Source organism: Ostrea edulis, chromosome 5 (assembly GCF_947568905.1).
Source record: "Ostrea edulis chromosome 5, xbOstEdul1.1, whole genome shotgun sequence".
Classification (NCBI taxonomy): Eukaryota; Metazoa; Mollusca; class Bivalvia; order Ostreida; family Ostreidae; genus Ostrea; species Ostrea edulis.
Window position 1 is genome coordinate 65,420,814 of NC_079168.1, and position 19,221 is coordinate 65,440,034.

The 19,221-nt window shown below is 37.0% G+C and overlaps 1 protein-coding gene across 8 annotated transcripts in view; it reads right to left on the minus strand.

Annotated features, from left to right (window-relative positions):
* Positions 1-19,221, minus strand: part of LOC125649794 (long-chain fatty acid transport protein 6-like) — a 53,039-nt gene that overhangs the window by 5,238 nt on the left and 28,580 nt on the right. For all 8 annotated transcript variants that reach the window (XM_056165151.1, XM_048877573.2, XM_056165152.1 and 5 more), the window contains 10 exons: positions 16,669-16,766; positions 15,463-15,680; positions 6,163-6,529; positions 5,918-6,028; positions 5,277-5,492; positions 5,029-5,187; positions 3,019-3,143; positions 1,430-1,621; positions 1,144-1,255; positions 855-1,053 (listed from right to left, as the gene is read on the minus strand). In XM_056165151.1, coding sequence (XP_056021126.1) covers positions 855-1,053; positions 1,144-1,255; positions 1,430-1,621; positions 3,019-3,143; positions 5,029-5,187; positions 5,277-5,492; positions 5,918-6,028; positions 6,163-6,529; positions 15,463-15,680; positions 16,669-16,766 — 1,797 coding nt within the window. The remainder of the gene's footprint in view (positions 1-854; positions 1,054-1,143; positions 1,256-1,429; positions 1,622-3,018; positions 3,144-5,028; positions 5,188-5,276; positions 5,493-5,917; positions 6,029-6,162; positions 6,530-15,462; positions 15,681-16,668; positions 16,767-19,221) is intronic.

The following is a 19,221-nucleotide window of genomic DNA, read 5'->3' on the forward strand; positions in this document are numbered from 1 at the left end:
TCTTGAAGAATCACTGGGCCAGTAAAGTTTACATTTACATGAAAGCTTCCTGACAGTGCAGATTCAAGTTTGTTCAAATCATGCCCCCAGGGGTTAGGATAGGGCCATAATAGGAGATCAACATTTTACATACTTACATCTCTACAGCCCAGTCGCTAAGTACTTCGTTACTAGCTTGAAAATACGGATGTATATTTAATTGCTGTTATAAAATTTAGAAATTCATTTCAAAATTAAGGATTATCTCCCTCATGCATAGCTCTTATCCTTGGATGAATTTGGCTCCACTTTTTTGGCACGCTGTTTTTGGCTATATTTAGCTCTAAAACTTCATAGTTATTTGGGATTTCAAACATTTCGGTTGAGCATCACTGAAGAGACATTATTTGTCGAAATGCGCATCTGGTGCATCAAAATTGGTACCGTATAAGTTTTACATATAGAGAGAAAATATCTAAAAATCTTCATCTCAAGAACCATTGGGCCAAAGAAGTTTACATTTACATGAAAGCTTCCTGACATAGTGCAGATTCAAGTTTGCAAAAATCATGGTCTCAGGGGGTAGGTTTAGGCTACAATAGGGACCAAACGTTTCATGCAAATATATATGGAAAGTCTTTAGATATGGGCCAAGGTGACTCAGGTGAGCGATGTGGCCCATGGGCATCTTGTTTTATCTTGGACTAGTGTCGCCTGATTATAAAATCCTGTAATCACGTGACATGTTTCTACAAAATAGATAGGAAAATGTTGAAGCTCCAGTGAGTTTCCTCAGAGGAACAATGCGCCAACTGTAACATGTACTACACGAAGAGGGGGAAAAAAGACGTAAAAACCAGGGTTGGAGCACAAACCTAAACGTGTCTCCTGTTCTGTCTCTGAAATACACGTTGTAGTCTTTATCCAAGTAGATCAAGTCACCAAAGGAAAACCAGCGATCCCCCACCTCGAACACGTCTCTGATGAATTTGTTCTCGTTCATTTCCTTTGAACCTTTGTAAAAGCCGGAGTAGTATTCTTCGTTGACTCCACTTATGATTAGACCCACCTCACCTGAAACAGGTGTAGCAATTGCAAGATGAACATGTTTTCCCCTGAACTAAATTAATATTTGACAACATCACTAGGATACTAATGACCCACCTGGTTTAATATGGACACACCTTCCGTTTTTGTCTCTAACAGGTTTTTCAGTTCGATTGTCGAATTTGATGAAGTTAATCTGAGAACTTTTTTCACGGAATATTATTGCCTTCTGCGATAAAATAAGAAACCACATTACACAATGTTTACAATCAAGAAAGATATTCTTTCTATTATAAATAGAGATATACTATGAATGAAAACATCCTGCAGATTGCACTGACGGTAAAGATTGTTATAAATTATTGTGGGTAGGACTGATGGTGTAAATGGGGATGTAGTGTACCATCAATGGGGACATCCTGCCGATCGCACCGACGGTGCCCGTGACATTCAGAAAACTTCCAGTTCCCTCAGTGGCACCGAAGAACTCTACAATTCGCGGAATATTGAACCTGTTTTTGAATTCTTCCCAGATATCTATTCGTAGTCCGTTCCCAAACGCTACACGCACATTATGTACACCATCGAGATCGCTCTGTTTAAAGGAAAGAAGATGTCCATAGTTAGTATCGCTCACCTGAGCTATGTTGCAAAATGTTGTAAAACTGAAGCCCCAGTATAGCCCCACTGCAGGGAAACAATTTTGAATAAGGGTTTGGTTATTAGTTTGACAAATTATGTTGTGACTCTTCCAAAGATTTAAAACAATTTTCCAATTTCTTCTTTAAGACTATGAACACCTATTTTATCTCTCCTTGGTATCAGGGTTCGTGTTTTGAACAATCTACTGTGGCCCCGAGGGTTATAGGTTGAACAATGGTTTTTACATTGCACGAGTATGCTTGCTAATTGATTTGACATGTTTTACTATAGTTGTATGACCAATATTTATCCTTGTGTTCTTGCAAAGAAGATTTCTTTACAAATGTTTTGTATTCCTGTAAAGAACCCTGTTGAGACCCAACTTTTCAAGGGTCATGGTCTGTAGAAATTTGAGATGCATGCATATTGCAAAATATACTCCTGTAGACCCTGAGAAGATTTAAAATTTTCCTATACTTTACAGTTAAAACCGGTCCTGTCCCGTCGATTATGTCTTGAACAAGCTTTTACCATTAATTTGAAAAATTGTATTCATATGTAAAACTTCAAACTCTAATTTACAGGCCAAGGGCATTAATTTGAATAATCTTGAATTTACATTACATGAGGATTCCTGCAAATTTAATATTTGACAAATTTTACCCTCGTACTTCGACAAGTTTTATCCTAGTGGTTCTCACGAAGAGGATTTCTATGAATAAATCTCTTTGGCCCACCCTTGGTCTCAGGGATCTTTGCCTGAACAAATTTGAGTCTATTTTACCTAAGATGCATGCATATTATTCTGACAAATTGTGTCCTTGTTGTTCTTGAGATGATTTCTAAAGAATTCTTATATGCAATACTTTGTGTGGTATCCGCTTATGGTTTTAACAAACTTAAACGTACACTACATGCGCATTCTTGAATGTTTGTTTGACAAATTGCACCCTTATGATTCTTGGAAATACTTTAAAAGAATTTTGGTATATTCGAAACCTTAAAAAAAGGGTCCATGCAAGATTTGGCTTTTCTGGTCCAGTGCACCTTGAGAAGATGTTTAGGCACCCGCCCTATTCTACTATTTGTCAATTATTTTCCCTTCGAAGGGTCATGACCCTCATTTCAACAAATATGATTACCCTTTTCTTAAGTATGTTTTGTACCAAGTTTGGTCGAAATTCGCCTCATTAGTCGGAAGTGTAAAATTTTTACAGATGACAGACATTTTTTTTATCAAAAGCTTGAGCTTTCATTTAAAAATACAAATAATTTTCTTTGACGTTAAATAACCTTTCAATCATCAAATTCAATAATTCATTGATATTTCGATATTATTGTCATTCTTGCCTTTGGGACACGAAGTAAATACCGGCAGAGTTCCCCGATATACTGTATGACAGTGACTTTGTATTTGCGCACGTCTTCCCAGTAATGGCGGGCAGAAAACTTCCGACGCAGGACTATGGTGGCTCCTGTTTCATGAAATCAAAATTGTAAATCAAACACCCCCTCAACAAATGAAGAGGACTCTCGGTCACACGTTAACTTATCATCAGGAAATTAGTTAATAGTGAGAAACAAATGCGACCAGTGTCTAATTACTACTGCTTATGAACGTGCGTTTGTTGTTGTTGTGCTGTTTTCCGCCACACTCAACAATTTTTCAGTTATCTAGTGGCGCCCAGTTTTTATTGGTGGAAGAGAGAACCCAGATACAATGTACCTGGGAAGAGATAACCGACCATCCGAAAGTAAGCTGGGAAACTTTCTCACTTACATGTACCGGCGCAAGCGGGATTCGAACCCGCGCCGACCAGAGGTAAAAATGTGTTTACATTGTCAAAACCGCTTTCTTAAAAACTTGATTTTTTTACCGAGGAGATTTGTAGTTCTCAAGTTTAAACAAGACTAATGTACCTAGTTGCATAAAAATGAGTAAACTTTAACTGCCAGATAACGAGGTTCGCTTCAAAGTTTTGTATTTTTATTTTGTGCATTAAAGGAGGATTATAAAAGAAAAAGAAGAGGTGTGTCTTTTTATCGAGCTACAGACTGGACTATTTTGCACTTAAAATGTATCTTTGATTTATTCGCAACAACTACTCCTGTCTTTTGTCAAAAACAACACATTACAGTTACATAAAATCAGAGACATATGCTAATGCACTCTTTCAAATGAAAGTAAATAAAGACCTCTTTCGACTTCAGGCACGTGACATATTCTTGCAAAGTAGAGGGATAATTCGTCGCAATTTAAAAAAGAAAGAATGTTTGAATCAATGACCAAAAACGAAATTTTCAAACGAACTTTCGCGTTAATTAATCAATTCTTAAGAATCGATGTTCAGTTTGGAAAAAATGCCGGTATATCAAGCATATACACTGTAAATGATGAATTTACAACATTTGAATTAATTCCAAGTCTCTAGTATTTTTATCATTAAATGCGAAATTAAAATATAATTATTGAAAAGATCTATGGGTTGTTGTTTTTTTTTTTGTTATGAAAAAAGTCCTTCCGCTACAAAATATAGTCCTCTCCACACTCTCTCTAAATTTGAGTTGACATAAACATTTCCACTGGATAAAGTTAAATAGCAAATATATAGTACACTGGAGCCAATCAAAAGGTAATAAAATAAGTACTGAGCCTATACAGCTAAATGATCAAATATATAGTACACTGGAGCCAATCAAAAGGTAATAAAATAAGCCTGAGCCTATACAGCTAGATGATCTTGCGTGGTTGTGCTTATAAGCTGAAGAACTAACTTCCTTAACATGTCATGAAATCTTCCATTTAGACACAATTAACTAAATGTTATCTGTCAGTTAAACTTAACAATGCTGTGTGCAGCTGGATCTTGGAATGCCTTAGTGGTTCCGCAAAGAAGAACTCCGTACTCAATGAGAGGGCATGTTTACTCCATGATCCCCGGGGTATGGGTAGGACTACAGAAGGGGTTTATTGACGAAAATGCTTATGTGTACACAACTATTTGTTATGTTTGAAGTTAGATATCACGGAATAAAAATGAACATCCTACATATAAAATACGTTCTCGAAATATCATCAATTACTTCACAAGGGGACATGAATTTCACATTATGGTAGATATCAGATATAGTGGAGTTATTTGCCTATTAGATGCGCAAAAGTAACGAAGATATATTAATCCAAGTATTTTTACTACGATATAGTTCTACCCTTGCACATACAATATTTTTCGCTATTATTCACAGAATGACTCGGAATGGGCGGCACGGATAGTAATACATATGTACATGTAGGTCACCAAAGTAACTTTCGGTGACATGAAATGTACCATCAAATATGGTTAAAGCGAAGATCAGTACCTCTTTCAATTGTATTGAAAAGACACATGTTGGTGCTAGCACTGTGGTAAAGCGGAGTAACAGCATAGCCTATATCGTTTTCGTTGTAACCGAAGGTCTGCCAGTATAACGAGCAAGATATGGCTTTAGAATTGTTGACTATCGCAGGCTTTGGAAGTCCTAAAAATACACACATGTTATACATACGTTTTTTGAAACAGAATGATTCGTGTTTGTTTCCATATAGAGTGGAAAATGTACAAGCGCACCTGTTGTACCGGAAGTATAAATATAACAGACAGGACTGCGTAAGTTGGTTCCCTCCCGGCATGCCTTGGAGACGGGGACCGGAAGAGTCCGGAGGAGAAGTTCGTCCATAGAAAGAAACTCTGACGGGATGTCAGATTGCCGTTTCCCCATGACATAGATTTTAATGTCAGGTATATCGTTTCGAATTTCTTGGATTGTGTGTAAATGTTCATCACCTACCATAGCAAGAAGGATAACTCAAAATATCGTCCAGGTGGATCACTACACCAAAATGTTATTTTTAATGGCTCGTTAATACGGAACCTATTATTACGCCTTTCTTTCGCGTTATAATGTCTTTATTTACATCGTTACGTCTTAGAACTATTTTCTTTCGTTTGATATTTTGTACGTTAATGTATCTCATATGAATATGATTTCACCATCGAATGATCGATAAAAGCACTCAATATTTTTTGTATGATTAAATGTTGTTTTTTTTTTTTTTTTTTTTAGAGCATCACTCTTTCAATGGTAAAATTATACTTCATATGAGATGCCTATCCAAACCATTAAATTAAATGTTGGTTTAAAGATCCACCTTAAATTACATCAGATGTACATGAAAATCCAATTTTAAACACTTTACGGAAAACCCCACCTGAACCAATGATTAGTATTGGTGCCTCGCTGACTTTTATGGTGTGGATAAGTGGATGGCCTTTTAAGTGGTAGTTTATAAAGGCCCCTACTAGTCCAGCCTTCTGTAACCCTTTAAAATTAAAACAATAATTCTACCCTTAGTCATATTTTTCAACAAAAACTCTGATTTCCTTCGAAATTCTTAATTTGAATTATTAGTAATTTAATGCAGTAGTTCGTACTCATTTTCTATGCTCCGATTACCTAGAAAAGTCCATACAAATGCTGGCTCATTTTCGATCATCATGGCGACTGCTGAGTCTCTTGGAAGATTCCATGTTGCAGCAAGGTTTGCAACTTTATTCGCCATGGCATCGACGAATTCATACGAATAATGCCTGTCTTCGAAAATTATGAAAGTTTTCTTTGGTAAGCGAGCCACGTCCTCTTCAAACATATCCAACACTGTCCGCATTTTAACAAAATTTTCTCCAATCTTTTTCAGGACCGCCAAGAATGCTCGAATTGTCTGGATGTCATCGCCGATCCATGGAAATATGGTTTTCCACGCGGCATAACCTGCCCCAGCTAACCCCGAGGCAGCAAGAACGGCTTTTTGTCGCACCGACATCTGAATTCATACAATCATGTGGATATTTGAAAACATAGATATATACACTTGTACTTTATACATGTTTATACCATTGATATATATGGTCACTATCAGCCTTTTTAAAAAAAATTATAATAATTTTATTCATAGAAAGTGAAAGGGATTGGGCAGCAGACATAACCTATTTTAGCCCTCTCCCAGCCTTTTTTGTTTCATTTAGAAATCTACTTGGACCTACATCTTTTATTGTGATTAGAATGTATTTTGTTTCAAATTAGAAATACCATCAGAAAGACTTTAGTTAACGTTAAGCTACAGTCCTACAGGAACAGATACAAGGAATCCTAATTTGGCTTCGTGTAGACAGACGGTAACTTCTGTCCAAGGGCAGAGTATGACAAGAGGTAACTTCATACTGTCTCCAAATCACAAATCAGCGATCGGATGGTGTAACGTACGTACATTGTACGAGATGGATGAGCTATCATAAGTGGTACGTGAAATGCATTAGTGTGGTGTAAATATTCTAGGTATCAGTGAGTGGAGATGGACAGGAAGTGGAAAAATCATTGACAACACAGGAGCAGTGATATGTTGATCAAGAAGAAACAATGGATTACACTGAGGTTGGAGGTTGGCAGTTATCTTAAGTAAGACAGCCAGCAAAATCTCTTGTGGAATGGAGGGCCATCAGCGACCGTATCATCTGTGTCCGCTTGAAACCTAATCATGTCTATCTCGCAATGATTCAATACTTTTCACCTATCGATGACAAAGAGGAGGAAAGGGATGAGTTTTACGAGACATTAAATGGAATTAGAATATTTTATCCCAAGCATGACATCTTGATTGTTATGGGGTGAATGCAAAAGTAGGTGAAGGCAACAGCGGCATTGAGTAGGTAATGGGTCGACAGGGCAATGGAGAGAGGATGGTGGATTTCTGTATGAACAATAGTCTGGTAATTGGAGGGACAATTTTCAAGCTTAAGAAAATTTATACTTTAACATGGACCTCACCCAATGGCAGAGTGAAAAATCAGATAGACCATATTATGATAAACAGGAAATGGAGAACAGATGTTAAGTTGAGAGGAGGGCCAGTCGTAAATATTGACCATTGTCTTGCGAATGACAAGATCACGCTGAAGTTGAGGAAGACTAGAGGGAAGTCAGATCGGAAAGTGTTCGACATCAGGAGACTCAATAATGAAGATGTGAAGAGAGGTTTCTGAGTAGAGCTTCAGAATAGAAAAAGCATAGAAGAACAATGGACGAACATCAAGGATGCATACACATCGCAGTCTGTGTTAGGATACAGAAACGTCAAAAGGAAACAATAGGTATCTGACAGAACATGGAAGCTTGTTGAAGAGAGGAAGAAGATGAAACAACAAATGCATGCTGTAGAGATGAAGCAGATAGGGAACAGAGAAAAAGAGTTTAAACTGAAATAGACAAAAAAGTGAAGGCAAAAGAGGACAAAAAGATATACATTGAGGAACAAGCAGAGAAGGCAGAAACAGCATCGTTTATCGGAGATTTAAGAACTCTGCATAACATCATCAAGAAGCTATGTGGGGAAAATGGCCACCTGCAATTCACAGTAAAGACAGTAATAGTAACATCCTGTATACAGAGAAGGAACAATAAGAAAGATGGAAGGAGCACTTCAGCAGTGTAATAAACAGAGACCCAGAAAGAATTAACGCAAGTAGAAAGTCAACAAAAGGAGCTGGATATTGACACCTCAGACATTACAATGTAGAAGATCAGGATTGCAATAAAGAAGTTGAAGAACAAGGCAGCGGGGACTGACGACACCCAGGCAGAAATAATGAAGGTAATCGAGAACACCAATGTTGAAGAGCTAATGACATAGTTCAACAGGATATGGACTGACGAAAGCGTACAGGAGCAATGGAAAATGGAAGGAGGGTTGGCTGGTTGTGTATTGTTTAACGTTAGTTTTATAGACTTTGAGAAAGCGTTTGACAGCATACAATGGGTTACGCTGTAGAAAATAATGGAGGGATACGGAATACCAAAAACCATGATAGACATAATAAAAGGCATGTACATGTATAATCGATGTACAGTGAGACATGAGGGATCAACATCTGAATGATTTTTGATCACATCTGGTGTGAGACAAGGGTGCATCATCTCACCAGTTATATCCCTTCTACGCATTGGCTGGATGATGACGAGTGCCAGAGGAGCCCCGTGGGATTTATTGGACATTTACAGCGAGTCTGGGGGATACAGACTTTGCAGATCACATCTGAGCCACACACAACAACAGATGCAGGAGAAGAGCTGCAAGTTAAAGGAAGAGGGTAGAAAGATCGATCTGAAAACCAGTAAAAGGAAGACCAAGGTTATGAGAATGAACAGCCAGAACACCGACGCAATCAGCATAGATGGAGAAATTCTGGAGGAAGTAAACACAGTCTGATACGTTGGGAACATGGTGAACATGAATGGCGAGGTGAAGAAGGAATCAATATCGGGATAGGAAAAGCAGCTACAGCATTTCGAAAACTGGGCAACATCTCGAAATCAAGGGAAATCTCGAGAAAAAACCAAGATTAAGCTATACAAGAGCAACTTTAGATCAGTGCTGTTATATGCTGCGGAAACATGGAGGACCAACAAGGAGATAGAGAGTAAACTGAAAGGTTTGAAGGTAGATGCTTAAGAAGGATTCTTGGAGTGCGGTGGCAAGATCGGGTCAGCAACAAGGAGGGAGCGTAGAAATCTAGAATGGAGACATAAACATGGAGATAAAGCGCAGGTGGAGATATCTGAGGCATGTACTTAGAAAGGAAAACAACATTGGAAGAAGAGCCTTAAGTTAAGAAATTACTGTAATCGGATACTTGCAGATAGATTCGATTGATTGATAAATTGATTGTTTTACGTCTCTTCGAGAACTTTTCACTCATATTGAGACGTCACCAGATGTAGGTGAAGTAGCACACAGGGCCGTAGCTGTGAGCGTATTTTTATGGTACCAATACCTGCCGCGACAATGGACCACCGTTTTGAAGGTCATATCAGAAAGACCCACGATTCTAACTTTTAAATACCTAAGTCCACGTCTTGGGTTTGACGCGACTATGGCACGAGCCCCGGGGTTCGAACTCACGACCTCCCAGTTACGAAGCGACGCTTTACCACTAAACTGCCGCGACCTGTGCGGATAGATTCGCGGCTTGAGACTGATGTATGGGTACCAATTCTATACATTTCCTTTTTATATATTAAAATTTTGCGAAAAATACTGTCGCTTTAAACACTTGGTAAGTTATTTTGTATCAATTCACTTTTATGTAAAATAATATTGATTCATTTGAACTTGCAATATTGCATATGATTAATCTTCAGAAAAACATACTTGATTGGCGGTTCTGTTTTAAATGAATAGAATGGTTGAGTTAGTGAAGGAGAGGTTCCGCGACAATTACTAGTATATACAGGTTTGATGAAGCATATTTTAACCAAGATACCACATTCAAGCTAAATCATTATGACTGTACACGATCTATAATTTGGAATAGTCTGTGTGCATGACTTACTGGTCAGTGTTTACTGCACACGTTTACAGAACATGCAATATTCATTTAATTTCATTTAGAACGGATCCCCATTAGTCAAAATATGGACTTAGTCGAAGTACATTGTATATAACATTCTGTACAAAAATGCTACAATCTCCTAAAGTAGGAATCCCGCGAGGGACCTGGTTAGAATGGGTCCTCGGTACTCCTTGCTCGTCATAAGAGGCGACTATATCATGTATATGGGTCGGTCCTTCGGATGACACCGTAAAAATCGAGGTTCCGTGTCACAGCAGGCGTGGCACGATAAAGATCCCTTCCTGCTCAAAGGTCGTAAGCACTGAGCATAGGCCTAAATTCTGCATCCCTTTACCGGTGTTATAGAGCGAGACTTCCCCCCATAGTGAGACTTCACCCCGGAAGTCTGGCTCTAGAGTGAGCCTTCCCCCGGAAGTCTGGCTCTAGAGTGAGCCTTCCCCCTGGTAGTCTCGCTCTAGAGTGAGCTTCCCCCAGCAGACGTGCTATAGAATAAACCTTACCCCCAGGGGGAAGACTCACTCTAGAGCCATAACACCCTCTTGAAGTCTCGCTCTAGGGGGACACTCCCGCTTTCATCCCCTACTATGCAAACTATAAAATAAATTTTAGTTTATCGGGCAGGGAATTACTTACCTACCTACCTCTTTACCTACCTACCTGTACCTTTCTACCTACCTACTTTTAAAAAAAAAGTTTTATTTTTGTATTTTCAACACATTTATACATACAAACATTCAAAATGTAATCTACACTCGCTCATTCACACTTGCAATTACTCTGTGCACCTTCTGTATCAACAATAACAGTGAATTGTATATATATATATATACACACATAAATATATAGACACACATAAACATACATATATACACTTACACATTCAAAGATAAATGTAATAATTTTATTTTTTATATAAATGTATTATGATTTTCAACAAACTACTTGTCCATTATATTGTCAAACAATGACCATTTACCAAGCATTTTAGATTTGCTATGAAGTACATTTTGACAATATTTTTCTAAATTTCTATAGTATTTAAACAAATTAATTGCATCTGACAATTTGGGTTTTGAGCCCTATAATCTGGAGTAATAAATGTGCTTTTTTGCTAACAAAAGAAGAAAATTCTCCAAAACAACTTCCATCAATATTGTCTAGTAACACACTTTTTTGTGATTTTATAACCTTTTACAAATGCATTGTACCATTTCACAAAATCTCGCCAGAAGGCAGATACATACACACAGTCATAAAAAATATGAGTGACTTGTTTCTCTTTCACTTTTGCAAAATGAACACAAGATCTACAAGTTTAAGTTTGCGAAGGAAAGAGTTTGTAGCTATATAACACATAAGAATACGGTATTGAAAATAAATTAATTTTGTTTCTTTTGTGCATAATGATGCATTCATATAATGAAATTCCCAACATTTTTCTGAAATAGTTTCACTGAGATAAGCTTCCCACTTCTCTCTTTTGAGTTGTGGGACTATGAACTCCTTTTCCTTCAAAACTTGATATAAAAAGTTAACATAAGAACTAGAGTTCATTTTCTGTACAATACACTGATTTGGACTCAACAATTCATGATGTACTTTGCATTGTTTTTAAAATCATTTTCTTTTAATTTCAATCCCAAAGTGTAATAACTTGCATTCCCAAAGAAGAAAAAGATAGACGCTATATAAAAAATTGGCGACCAATATCATTATTAAATGTTGATTACAAAATTGGTTTTAGTGCCATAGCAAATATTTTAAAGAAAGTACTAACAAGTATCATAAGTGACTCTCAGAAGGGTTTTATAAAGGGAAAACACTCGTTTTTTGTATGATTTGATTGACTATCTAAACAAGGAAAATCAGCCAGGATTGTTATTATTATTAGATTTTGAAAAAGCGTTTGATTCATTGGAATGGGATTTTATTGTAAAGGCACTCAGGTCCTTCAATTCTGGGGAATCTATTGTAAAATGGTTTATTACTCTATACACCTCTAATACCAGTTGTATAATTAACAATGGAAACTTATATAAACTCTTCAGTCTTGAACGAGGCTGTAGACAAGGAGATCCATTGACACCATATATCTTTAGTATTACAGTAGAATTGTTGGCAAATGCACTTAAAGAAAATCGGAATATTAAGGGTGTAACTGTGGCTGGAAAAGAAAACAAATTAGGGCAGTATGCGGACGACTCTTTATTAACGTTAGATGGCAGTAAAAAAATCACTTAGAGAATCTATAAGAGTTATTGATATGTTTAGAATGATTTCTGAACTACGTTTAAATATTTCAAAATCACAAGCAATTTCGTTGGGGAGCAAATCAGGTTCGGCGGAAACTTTGTGCAATGATCTGAAAATAAAATGGGGAAATAGCAATTTTAAGCTCCTTGGAATAGTATTTACAAAAAAATCTGGAAGACATGACTTTATGTTATTATCAATCCAAAATCAATGCCATTAAAAATTGCTAGGTTTGTGGACTAAACGGGATTTAACTCCAATAGGTAAAATCACAATTATCAAAACTTTAGTACTCCCAAAGCTCATACACTTATTTTCAACATTGCCTGGAAGAGTTGAATAAAATATTTTTTTAATTCATTTGGGGATACAAGGTAGAAAAGTTGAAAAGAAATACAATTGTTGGTAATTATGATGAAGGGGGACTAAATATGGTACATTTGGCATCTTTTATATCTTATATTAAGCTGAAATGGGTCAAAAGGTACCTTGCTGAAAATGAGGGTATATGGCAATATATGTTGCATAGTATTTAAATCTTAGAAATGTGAATTTCATTTTTCACCTATCCAAAGAAACACTTTATGAATTTGTAAATCATATTGACAATGTGTTTTGGAAAGATGTGTTTAAAGCTCTATCATGAGTTAAAGAAAGCTCTCTTTCTGCTACAGATTATTTGAATTTAGATATAAGAAACTTTGTTGATGTTAAAAAATGGAATTTTAATACAAATTGGGTTGACAGAGGCATGAAGACCTTGAATGACTTAGTTTTGCAGAATGAAACATTCAAATACTTTACTGAAGTAAAAGATGTGGTTGATACAAAGAACTTTTTGAGCTATTATTGTCTTATTTCAAAAGTACTCTACCTACCAACTTACCTACCTCTCTACCTGAAGTTGTACAAGTTTAAAAGCATAACCGATATTTTTACGCAGATGAGAAGAAACATAAATTCGAAATTTCCTCATTTCCTTTTTCAAACTTCTAAAACTATCCAAGGCATAGGTATTGTGTGGGTCAAAGTTCAAGGTCTATGGGTCAAACAAATCCAATGTGTTTTATTCACCGTTTTCTTCTCTTGAGTTTGATGAACGACTTACGCAAAATCATTTAATGCCCTGCTGAAAAAGGTCTTGGTATCTAAACAATCTCTATAAAGTGATAGTAGTTTACCAGGAATAAATGGAGGGGGAAGTCCTGCTATGGGGGGAAATCTGACTCTACAACTAGTGATAGAGTAGGTTTTCCCACGGGGAAGTCTGGCTCTAGAGTGAGACTTCCCCGGGGATTCTCCTGCTCTAGAGTGAACCTTCTCCCAGGGGGAATGCTCACTCTAGAGCCAGGTTTCCGGGGGGAAGTCTCATTATGGGGGAAGGCTCACTCTACAACAACGGCAATGGTGAAGTCTCCATACGAGTGAAATATTCTCGAGGGGGGGGGGGGGGCGGTAAACAATATAAAATCAATCCTAAATCAGGACAAACATAAACTTTTTGAAATTCTTCCATGATTTACAGTAACAAGGAAGTTTAGAACAAGTTTGAGTTACCATTTGTCTGTTGTAGAGGTCAGTTTTCCCGTTTGATAAAAGAGGTAAAATATTTACACTTATACCGGGTATGTTAAAAATTGAAAATCTACAAACTCTCTCTCCCTCTTTTTCCTTTCAAGATTAATGAACAATTGATGAGATATCTAATAAACGTAAAACTTAAGCTTGTAATATAAAAATACTCATCAAAAACAATTGGGAACGTTTGTATACCCCAGTATACAAAGATAGTATCAGGTCAATCAAGAAAAGTACAATCCATGCGTGCGACTCCACCATCAGAGAGAGAGAGAGAGAGAGAGAGAGAGAGTTTCACATTGAGTTTAAACTCTGCTTTGTTAAAGTTGTAGGGACAAGTAATTGTGACAAACGCTCTCCTTCATTATTCTTTGTTTTTAAGATAACATACATGTAGTAATCAAAAACTTCAAGCTGGTTTCGTCTCATTTGTTTAAAAAATTTTATTTGGTGTGCTCTGGTTTCGTTTCGTTAGTTTTGGTTCTGAAGTTTTACTATATCTAAGACTTCAAGGAAATCTTTTTAGAAATCGAGGTATGGGGTAATTTGCAAAATCGGCCCTGTTATAGGCACACAAACTCCAAATAAATGGTAGTAATAACAACACGATGTCATTCAAATCGTATTGTATTCACAACAGTTGATTCCATTAAAAATATTACAGCATTGTCAGCAAATGCTCTGTGACTTCTTCACGTTATTTGTCTCTCTTTGTACATAAAAGAAATACAATCATTAGTTTTATCTTACCTGTGGACTTCTTCAGTGTAAATACAACGTCTAACCAAGGTACACACTGTTTAGCAATATATCAACGGATAGATTGTCAGAAATTGGGTCGCTTCAGAAATATGCACGTGAACTTTCCCCTCCTTATCACCTCGTGGGGGTGATTGGTGGGACACAGTAAGCATGGTATTTTATAAACTTGGGAGGTTTTTACAGATTACTCTCATATTTTCTGACCACGTTCACAATGCGATTTGTCAGTTATTTATGCATACGACCTTGCATAGTCGGTCAGTATACCAAATTGACGCAATTACAACTCTTGATAGAGGATAAAATAAAGATATATTCTAAGGAAAGTTCTAAAAGAGGCGATAAATGTATATGTAGAAAATGTGTATATAGAAAACATACCAATATTAGTGTCCAAATATAATGAACACTGGAAGTCGGGAAACAAACTTTCGACTGAAAACCTGTAAGGAAGATATTTGATGCGATGATTATATAATACATGCAACTTGAATTTCGTATTACAGGTGTCTTATCTCTTCGTCAGGGGTGCAAACTACATGCAAATTGCAACAAGGATACTTCATTAAAAACACATACAGTAAATTATAACTGATTCCATACAATTCACTCTATAAAACTTCTAGTGAAATGTGTCACTTGGTACTAATAGCGACACAGATTATAACTTAGATGACAGGACACTGTCGTAATTCACCACTGTTAAAGGAGAATATGTTTTATTTTTCGTGTCAATAAAATACAGAGGGTCTTTGACCTTCTGGAGGTCATAGCCGTCCTGCACCAGTTCCACCTTCCGGTTCTTCATGGTTTGTGTGACAATCAATTCTGGCATGAAGCGTATGAATATAGGGCGGGCGTAGGAGGGTAGTTCCTTCTCACAGGCTGAGTAAATCGTTCGTAGTTTGTCGTCTGTGATTTTCTCGTCCTCGTGTTTAAGTATGACAGCCGCCATTCCTGCTCGTCCGTCTTCACCTTGACAACAAGAACAAATCTAAACTATACTAACTGACCAATTGGGAAGTAATTAATATTTAACGAAAATGAATGTCAGAAAAGCATAAATACCAATTCACAGTTAACTGACAATGTCATTTGCACTGTAGTTTAAAATGTCGGCAAGTATACAGCGTGATTTCTAATTCATCACCACTATATCACCAACATCAAGGCCGCGGACAAGCATCAAGTGCTTCGATAAAAGGGGGGGGGGGGGTCTTGCACTTTGGCAAAAGTATGTAGCATCAACACATCGTTGTCTTAGGTGTTTTTATGTATATGAGGACTCCTATTGTGTGATGAAAGACTATTGGTAAGGAAACCAATAACGTTAGCATTTTCTTTAAATCGCGGAAAAGCCACTTCTAGCCAGTTGGTCGATGACTTTCTGAGTTCATTAGAATAAGGGTCACATGGTACGGCGATGTCAAAGGCGACATTCACTTCAAATTTGCTACATTAGCTGACAGAGAACTATCAATCAAAACAGTTGGAGCGCTCGCGTCTTGATTGGGAGGTCGTGGGTTCGAGCCCCGCTTATACGTGCCTGCTCCTTCGCTAAGCGCCTGGGATTTAGAATTGAGACTTCTGAGTCTTTAACATGAAATCATATTAGCTTTAACACGAAACATTAAAATCAAAGATCTCGTGTTGCGACAGGCGATGGCACGCTAAAGAGCCCTCACCGCTACGACCCAGAGAGCCTCACATTTGTCTGAATTTGTGGCCACTTAATCTACAGCTGGTGACGTCTCCATAGGAGTAAAAAAAAATTTCAAAGGAACATAAATCAAATAAACACACAAACAACAGTGTTTACGACATCTCGTTTGATATTTACGACATCCCTATATGGAACCAATTTCCGCTAATTATTATCGTACTGACCGAGTAAAGGTTCCATCATTGTTCAGTATTAGCGTTTAGAGCCAGTAGATTGTTCGAACTTCCTTGTTCTACTCACCTGGAATAGTCACACCATACACATTGACGTCATGCACAAATGGAATGTGGCTAATAATGTTTGTAACTTCGGCCGTGGAGACATTCTCGCTCTTCCATCTAAAATAAAAGTGAATTTTTATCTTCAGCAAGATGACACATTTAACAAACTACATACATCTCAACTTTATGACAGACGGGAAAACTTCATCAGCTTCTCCATCGTCGACTTCCCATATTTATGTAGCAATCTTCCATTATGGCTATCAATTGATTCTATAGGCAAGAACACGTTCTGCGTATGCTCATTAAAAAAAATATCAAAGTAGTCCGTTTACCTGATCGTGACCGGTCAATAGAGGATGATTACTAGTACTCCACCTACATTGTAGATACCTTATCCCACCTCTGGTGTGTCCAGGGGTCCGTGTTTGTTCTACTCTTAATTTTGTAATCTTAAGGAATTATGAGATTGATTACTGTTCGTTGTCGTTGTAAACTTTTCACATTTTCATCTTCTTTTCCAGAACCACTGGGTCAATTTCAACCAAATTTGGCACAAAACATCCTTACGTGCAGAGCTTTCAAGTTTCTGCAAATGAAGGGCCATGTCCCATTCAAAGGGGGATAATCACAAAAATGCAAAATTAGGGTGGGGTCATTTAAAAATCTTCTTCTTAAGAACCACTGGACCAGAGGGGCTGAAATTTACATGAAAATTTCCTGACATAGTGCAGATTCAGTTTTGTTAAAATCATGGCCCCGGGGGGTAGGTTGGGGTCACAATTACTAGAGGTATACAAGCCTACCCGAAATCTTAGGTCTATAAAACAATCAGTTACTTTAGTTATTTCAAAAAGTCGAACCGTAACATACGGGGATCGGTGTTTCAGAACAATAGCTCCAAAACTGTGGAATGCCCTTCCAGAACATGTAAGGGACTGTAGAACACTGTGTGCATTCAAGAAGTCACTGAAAACACATTTTTTCCATCAAGTTTTCTAGGACTAGTTTCTATCATTTCAGTCATTCGTGTAGGTTAGATTGTGTGAAAAACTGTGAAAACTAAAGACTTTCGAGTACCATTTTGTGATGTTTTATTTAAAAAAAAAAAGAAAAAAGAAAAAGAATTGTAAGTTTTAATGTATTATACCTGAGACATTATATGCTGTATGTGCGTGTGTGTATTTCATTATTATTATTATTTTAATACACCCTGAAACTGATGTTTATTCTTATCTAGCATATTTATGGTATCTTGTGTTTTCATGTTTTATATGTACAATCAGGATAGGTACAGCTTTTAATGTTTTATTTATTTTCTAAGTATTATGTGTATAACGTTCTGTTGTAAGGTATATATGCATTGTAAAGCACTTTTGAGGGTACATAGTGTATGAAAAGGGTGCTATATAAATATGGTATTATTATTATTATAATTGGGGATCAAAGTTTTACATGGGAATAAATAGGGAAAATCTTTAAAAATCTTCTTCTCAAGAACAACTGGACCAGAAGTGCTGATATTTACATGAAAGCTTCCTGACATAATGCAGATTCAAGTTTGTTCAAATCTTGCCCCCGGGGATATGATGGGGCCACAACAGGGGATCAAAGTATATTGGAATGATCTTTAAAAATCTTCTTCTCAAGAACCACTGGACTAGGAAAGTACAAATTTATATGAAAGCTTTCTGACATAGTGCAGATTCAAGTTTGTTAAAATAATGGCCGCCGAGGTTAGGAAGTTGCCACAATAGGGGATCAAAGTTTTTCAAACAAATATATAGGGAAAATCATTAACAATCTTCTTCTCAGAACCACCGGGCCAGGAAAGTAGAAATTTACATGAAAGCGTCCTGACATTGTGCAAATTGAAAATTGCGCTAATCATGGTCCCCGGGGGTAGGATGGGGCCACAATAGGGGATCAAAGTTTTGCATAAAAATATATAGGGAAAATCTTTTCTTGAAGAATCACTGGGCCAGTAAAGTTTACATTTACATGAAAGCTTCCTGACAGTGCAGATTCAAGTTTGTTCAAATCATGCCCCCAGGGGTTAGGATAGGACCATAATAGGAGATCAACATTTTACATACTTACATCTCTACAGCCCAGTAGCTAAGTACTTCGTTACTAGCTTGAAAATACGGATGTATATTTAATTGCTGTTATAAAATTTAGAAATTAAAATAAATACTTACATATATATAGAGAGAAAATATCTAAAAATCTTCATTTCAAGAACCATTAGGCCAAATAAGTTTATATTTACATGAAAACTTCCTGACATAGTACAGATTCAATTTTGCAAAAATCATGGCCCCCAGGGTAGGTTTGGGCTACAATGGGGACCAAACATTTACATGCAAATATATATGGAAAATCTTTAGATATGGGCCAAGGTGACTAAAGTGAGCGATGTGGCCCATGGACCTCTTGTTTTATCTTGGACAAATGTCGCCTGATTATAAAATCCTGTAATCACGTGACATGTTTCTACAAAATAGATAGGAAAATGTTGAAGCACCAGTGAGTTTCCTCAGAGGAACAATGCGCCAACTGTAACATGTAC